Source organism: Excalfactoria chinensis, chromosome 25, assembly GCF_039878825.1.
Source record: "Excalfactoria chinensis isolate bCotChi1 chromosome 25, bCotChi1.hap2, whole genome shotgun sequence".
In the NCBI taxonomy this organism is placed as follows: Eukaryota; Metazoa; Chordata; class Aves; order Galliformes; family Phasianidae; genus Excalfactoria; species Excalfactoria chinensis.
Window position 1 is genome coordinate 2,868,881 of NC_092849.1, and position 7,285 is coordinate 2,876,165.

Here is a 7,285-nt window from a genome sequence, read left to right on the forward strand (position 1 = left end):
CACAAGTCCTCTGCAGTCAACCCAGGCACGCATACAGGCAGCTCAGGGGGTCACCTTCCCCATCAACAAGCTCTTCATGAGCACTGAGAACTAACTGAGGTCTGCTAAAGAAAGCCGTGATGAAGCCTTTGCCGTTTCTTTAAAACCTGTGTAATAAACTTCAATTTGTCAGCTGTATTATTTTATCCACACACACACACATTCCAGAAGGAAGGTCCTTGACTTGTTCCTCTTTACCCAAGAAAGAGAGGATCCAGACAGGGGGTGGGAGGTGCCCCCTAATTGCAGTGGGTACTTTGGGGGATCTCTGCCAAAAGACTAAGACTCATGCAGATGTCTGCCATCTGGCACATCACAGTACCGCAATAAGGACCCCCAGCCTGGCCCAGGAGCACTATTACTCAGCACACTTAAATACGACCAGTCATGACTTTGACAGTGGTAAACCCCAACACTTTAATGCCAAAAGTTCTAGTCCAACCAGTTCCTCAGGCTTGTGACTTACTCTCCCCTACATCATCCATCATTATTTCAGACTCCCTCTCTTAAGCTGCTTTTACATCTTGTTTGTTCTCTGTGCTCTACTGCTGTACCAAAACATGGGCCCCTCCTCTCCCTTCTAAAGCAATGGGGATGGGAGTCGTGTCCTTCCCAGAAGAGATAATCCTCCTCATCTTCAGAAGTGTTTCCCAGGGGAAATTTCCTTTTAGCAGCAATAACCAAGACTTCACAAGTTGCCTTTTCAATACTGCTGAACCACCAGAATTCACCGTATGCACAAAACAGTTCTTCAGCCTCAGAGCTCCGTAGTCCAGAGCTCAGCTCCCCAGCTGAGTCAGTGAAAAAAGGTATTTTACAAGCACTCAGGGAGCACAGACAGCTATCCAAAAGGCCAGAGGTATGCAAAGCTGCGGCACCTATGACCCATGTTGTCTCCTGAGATGACCTACCTTTCAATAGCCACGCTGCGTAGAAAATAACTGCTCAGCACATTTTCTTTAGGGGGGCTGCTGAAATAAAAAATAAAAAGTGCTTTGCCTTAGAGCATGGTCAGGAAAGGAGAATACAGCACCTATTTTCCAGGCCTGCTACACCTTGTTCGACCTGTACAAGAAGACCTTGCAGCTCCAGAGGCCGGGCAAGGACCCAAGAGTCACAGGGAAATCCCTGACAAGCAGCAGTTCCTTTAGGATGTCTCCACGATTGTCTTCACCCACACAATCTCTGCTATCACCCTACGCCTCTGGTGGCTGCGGATTGGGCACGCCAAGCAGCACTGAGCCCAGGGACAGGCAGTCTCACTTCCCAGTGCTGCCAGCACCAGGGTAGAACCTGCCAACAGATTATTCATCAGCAAAAAAAGCCTCTGCTTCCCCACGTAACCAGGATGAGGCCAATCTGCATTAAAAAAATACAAGAAAAACCACAACCACCGACACTGGGACACTGTCTCAGATTTAACCCATCTAGCACCAAAGCTTCCAGGGCCACAATGGCCTTTGAAGCACCAGTTGAGGCGAATTCATCTTGCAAATTTCAAGTCAGCAGAAGAAACCATTGTAGTCTAAAGGTTGGGTTTGGTGCTCCTCTCAGCTCAGCACGCACCAGAACCGACCCAAAAGACGGTCACTGATTTCTTTTCTCCTACATTGAGGTGGCTTTTTCACAAACCTGTACACCTACAGCGCACACAGAAGTTCCTTTTCCATTTTAGGGCTCTTTCTGTAAAAGCCAACGCAGGTCCTCCCACTCAGCTCCTATCGAGCAGCCACCTCACCTCCACAGTTATAAGATCAAAACCAAACACCGCTTTGGATTGAAACTGCAAAGGATGCCAGCAGGTCTAAGGAGACCAACGTCTTTCTGAAGGTCGGGACTAAGGTTGGCAGCCAAAGACATTAATAAGATCCTCTACGGTCCGTACAAACAGAATGTAAAGCGACAGTAAAATCTGCAGCATCAGTTACAAACAAAACCAGCAGCAGCAGCTTGCTGCACTGCAAGGACTGCACACATCCAGAGTTTTATAACACCTACTGCTCATTATCAGCTCTGTCATTGACTCATTTTGAAGAAAATGCAGTTGGAATCTCCATTTCCCCCCCCTAAAAAAAGCAAACAAACAGCAATCCCCTGCTCCAGACCGCGGCCAGCTCTACCCAACCTTTGTGCCTGACAAACATATACAGGAAATTTACTCCTATGTAAATTCCAAAGGACTTGGACTGAAGGAAATTCAAGGAAAGACCGCCGTGGTCTTAATTTACGGTACCTTCTCCTCCAACCAAACTGCTGAGTAAAGGGAAAGGTAAGGAACTCCTGACAGACCAGCAGTTCCTAAAACACTTAAAAAACAAGATCTAAACCAAAACCACACTTGGGATAAGCAGGAATGCCACCAGCTGAGGATACCACCGCCAAGGACAACGAGATGCGAGGGAAGCAGGGATGGAGGGGAGCACGGGGGCAAGGCCAAAGCCTCCCAGCCCTGCCAACGGGGAGGGATGGAGCTCTGCGGGCTCTCACCTTCCGCCAGCACCTCGTCCACCGTCACCTGGCGGCGGCCGATGCCGAACACTCTGCCGATGTAGCCGCTGCCGGGCCCTCCGCTGCCTCCGCCGCCGCCGCTGGTGCCCGACCCGGGCCCAGAGCCGCCCTGCTCCCGGCGCGAGTCGAAGAACTTCTTCATCTCTCAGCAGTCAGCTGAGAAAGCTCCGGGGGCGATGCTCTGCTGAAGGCCCCGCGCCCCGATTCTTCTTCAGGCCGGGGGGGGCTCCGAGGGCCGCGCGAGGAGCGGGGGGGTCACACCTGCAAAACCGCGGAGGGGGGGATGGAGGGGGACAGCCGGTTATCCCCGCGGCCCCCTCAGGGTTTGCCCCCCCCGGGCGGTACCTCTCTGCGGGCGGGGGGCGCCTCCATGCGCCCCGCCCAGGGCCCGGCCTGCCGCAGCCCCCCGGCTCCTCACGGCGGGGGCCGCCTGCCGCCAGGGCCCGGGGCCCGCATCGCTGCCCGCCGAGCCCGTCAGGGAGCGAGCCCGCCACCGCCCCCCGCCGGCCCAGGGGCGAGCAGGAAATGGCCGTCACAGGAAGGCCCGGCTGCTCCCCCGGCCCTACGACGTCCCCGCTCGGCCCGCCGAGACCGCGGCTTCACCCCCGCAGCGCGGCGGAGCGGCCCTGTGAGCGGGGAGGGCGGGCTGCAATGGCGGCCCGCAGGGCTGACAGCGCCGCGCTGCATCCTGGGAGGTGTAGTTCCCGCCGCCGCCTCTTCGCCTCTCTCTGCCGCGGCGCGGACTACAACTCCCAGCAGCCAGCGCGGCTCCGTCAGAGGTGGCCGGGATCCTGTCAGCGAGGGGCCGTGCCTGTGCTGGAGCCTGTCGGCGGCTGGTGACATTTATTCCCGAAATGCTGAGCTTAAGTTTGGCTCCTTAATGTCATAATAGCAACAGCTCCCACATCCCGCGCTGCTCCTGGAGCACAGAGTTGGTCTGACTGTTGGCACCTCCATAGAGAAGCCCGAAGGTGGAATGAGAGACAAGTGACAGGCCTCAACCCGTCTGTGGAAAAAAATATCCTATTAAAATGGGGAAAACAGAGTGAGGAGGGGCTGCATCTGTACTCTAAAGGCTCAAAGCTTGGCAGCCTAGCGACGGATCCTCCCCAGTGCCATGTACAGGCCCATAAGCAGCAACACACCGTATCCAAAGACCCCCAAAAAACCTCCAGAGAATGGTGAGTTCAGGTTAAATCATGTGAAACTTGAGGTGCTTTGGGGTTCTTAGGGAGCAGGAGGAATAAAGGTTTTTCAACCAAAGCATTTCCACATGTTAAGCAGAAAAGTCAGAGCTGGGAGTTTAAGAGAGCCAGGGGATGGTTAAAAATGACCTGGGGCCGTGAGAGGGATGTGTGAAGAAGCAAGGCTCTCATCCCTTAGGGAGTCCAGAGGAGGGCCACAAAGATGCTCAGAGACTGGAACACTTCTGTGATGGGAGGCTGAGGGAGTTGGGCTTGTTCAGCCTAGAGAACACCCCAAGGAAACCTCATTGTGGCCTTCCAGTACTTGAAGGGAGCTTACGGGCAAGAAAGGGACTCAATCTTAGTGAAAAGACAAGGGAAAATGGCTTTAAGCTAAAATAAGGGAGATTTAGGTGTTAGGAAGAAAGGTTTTATTCAGGGGGTTCTCAGATGCTGGAACAGGTTGCCCAGAGAAGTTGTGGATGCTCCATCCCTGGAGGTGTTCAGAGCCACGTTGGATGGGATCATGGCCAACCCGATCTTGACCATAGCAGGAGTTGGAACTAGATGGTCTTTTTAAGATCCCTCCCATCCAAGCCATGTTATAACTGCTCCTCTCTGTTTGTGGCACAGGGTACGGGACAGAGGAGGAAAGCAGAATGCATTTAGAGTTTCCTGATGACTCTTATTTCCTGTATTAAGGTAATAACCACAACCATCCTGCTGACAACTTCCTGTCCCAAGGGGACAGGCCACGCATCCTCTGTAGAATGACAAAAATGTTTGCCCCAGGCTTTGCTTTGAAAAGAAGGAGAACTATGATAGAGGCTGAACTGAAAGACCTTGGGGAATACAACATGCAGGCAGAGGTAATGATAGCCTTTACACAGTCCTGCCCTGCATGCATAACCTGGCTTTTGGACATAGGTTTCTATGGAGTAAATGGACTAAATTGCTCTCCCCACACTATCTGAAGACTTTAAGGGACATGTTATTATGCAAAGCAAGGAAAATCACTGGTGATTGTATGTAGCATGTTTGATGCTCTAAGAGTGCATTGCTATACAGTTGAGCAGACGTGTTTCTTATAGTTAGATCCGTACCCCTTCCATCATCTTTATTCTGGCTGTTCTTGTATGTAATGCCCCACATCCTGATCCTGCAGCAGCTATAAACACTGATGTGTTACCAACGTTGTTTTTCTCCTAAGACCAAAAGCTTAGCATCGTACCAGACACCGTGATGAAAACAATTCTGTCCCAGCTGAAACTGTCAGTCCTAAAACCCACATTTAGTTCCTAAAATCCCATTATGTTTGTTTAAAAACCTTTGAGCTCTGCTGCTGTGGTCAGCAGAGCTGTTTGCCTGCAGATTGTGATCCCCAGTTTCCCTTTACCGCTAACAGAATGCATTCAGATCCCCGGGAAGAAGCACATTAATACTGATGCATCCTTCTTGATCAAACTTTCCAGGCAGCTCAGCATTTTCTGACTGAAAACATATAGTCGTGTTTCATGGGGATCATCGGAAAGTTAGGGAACACTGACCTCTTCTGGCTACTTCTAGAAAAGGCAGGAGAGCTGTCATGGTTTTCTATGCTGTCTGGACTTGCAGACGTGGGATTGGGAAAGCCAAGAGGCAGAACTGAACTTGGTAAGGGATGTTAATAAGACATTCTACAGGTACATTGGCCGGAAGAGAGAGGCCAAAGTGAGTGTACCTCCTTTGGTAAGTACAAAAGGAGAACTGGCTTCAACCTGGGTAACTACAGGCTGGTGAGTCTCACCTCTGTGCCTGGGAAGATCATGGAACAGATCCTCCTAGATAACATGCTTGCCCTGGAGGTGGGCATAGAGGCCTGGGGGGGCTTTGGTGCTGCATGAATGACTACAGGCACAGGTGTAGCAAAGTGAATACAAAGCATTTAATAATTTAATGTAATAGCATAATTTAATATAAAATAACAATCTAATGGAGTCCCACATTGTCCCAGTCCAAGGTGTTGTTGGTGGACAGCCCAGGTTTGGAGGTGTAGGGCTGGGGCTGATGCTGGAGACCCTGAGGTGCTGCTGCCGCTCTTTGTGTGCCACAGGAGCCTTATTTGTTGGCTCTGGCCGTGTCTCCTGCTGCACCACATGGGCCGTTTGTGCTGAGCCCACCCAGCTTCACTTAGCGCCGGCGCTTTGGGTCTGGAGCATCCTGGCCCTGCAGCAGCTTCCTCTTTGTGGCTTGGATGCTGCCAGTGTGCTGCTGGTGCCTGCTGGTTGTGCAGATGGGCGCAGGGCACTCAGCCTGCTCGGTGCTCTCCCCGTGGTGGTTGTCTGGCACATGGCAGGAGATACAGCCGGGTGACAGTGCCAGATAGAGGAGAACCACACAGGGCTGCTTCTGCTGTGCCTCTCCTATCAGATGTGCTGTGCTGGGTGAAGGACTTGCAGGGACATCCATGGTGGTCGGCACAGGCAGCTCTGGTGGTGTGCTGGGGGTGCAGGAAAGGCCTGCAGGGCAGCAACTCGGAGAGCTGCCCAGTTTGCTGGCTGCCTGCAGGACAGGCCACTGCTGGGCCTGGCCTCAGCCTCTGCCTCTCTACTTTGCTCCCTGCTGGCCATGAACAGAACCGCGTAGAGGCTGCTGGGTTAGGCTGGGCTTGGTGGCTGTGTGGCATTGATCCACCACAGCAGCTCTGCCCTTTGCTGGCTGTCCAGCTCAGGCAGCAGCTCATCAGGAAGACTTTCCTCTTCCATATTGTCAGTGTCTTTGGTCCCCTCTGTTTGGTTCTCAACCAGGTCCTGGTTCTGCTTGGGGACCTCCTGAGGACTTGCCTCTTCTGGAAAGGCAAGAACATCCCCAGAACGACGATCACAGCCTTCCCACAGCCACTCAGTGCAGACACCACCCCCGCCAGCTCTGAAACCTCCAAACTCACTGCTGTTCATCCATGTCAGGAGGTCATTGATAACAGTAAGGTCCTGAATATCTGAGTTTGTCGCTGCTGGAAAAGCAAGAACATCCCCAGGGGGCAATGCCAGCTTTCCCACAGTCACCTGGTGTGGACAGCCTGCTGCCCACCCTGCAGCCCCCAAACTCACCACCTGAATCCAGTGCTGCGGTGCTGCAGGCGAGCAGATTGGGGCACACGTTGGTGGGCACTGGGTGCCCCTGGTCTTCTGCATGCACCATGGCATCTCCAAAAGGCTGTACTGCCTGTGCCCAGCTGGCGGGCAGGGTGCAGGGAGCACCTGCTGCTGCACTGAAGGTGCTCGGAGGACTGTTGAGGGGCCGGGGTAGCTAGGGGCCTGCAGCAGGCAGGTTTCTGCAGGCTGTGGGGCTCCCCACAGCCCCATCAGTTACTGGGGCTGCAGCATTCCTGCCAGCAGGGGATGTTCCCAGTAGTGGGCAGGGGCACTGGGGGGAGGCATACCTGCCTGCATCCCCCCAAGGAGGAGCATCAGGAGGGTTAACTGCCGTCCCCCAGGTGGGAGCTGACCCACAACTGTGGGCACCCCCCCAGGTGGGAGCTGGACCACAGTTGGGGAGTGAGATCTGGGGCTCTG

At 53.5% G+C, this 7,285-nt stretch overlaps 1 protein-coding gene and 1 pseudogene across 5 annotated transcripts in view; both read right to left on the reverse strand.

The window, feature by feature from the left end:
• Window positions 1-3,199, reverse strand: part of AAK1 (AP2 associated kinase 1) — a 50,835-nt gene extending 47,636 nt beyond the window's left edge. For 3 of the 5 annotated variants that reach the window (XM_072357257.1, XM_072357254.1, XM_072357256.1), the window contains exon 1: window positions 2,527-3,197. In XM_072357257.1, coding sequence (XP_072213358.1) covers window positions 2,527-2,689 — 163 coding nt within the window. In that variant the 5' untranslated portion in view covers window positions 2,690-3,197. Of the gene's footprint in view, window positions 1-2,526 lie in introns of all 5 variants that reach the window. The other 2 variants (XM_072357253.1, XM_072357258.1) reach the window with 2 other exon arrangements.
• A 2,432-nt stretch (window positions 3,200-5,631) lies between these two features.
• LOC140262563 (uncharacterized) lies at window positions 5,632-7,285 on the reverse strand (annotated as a pseudogene).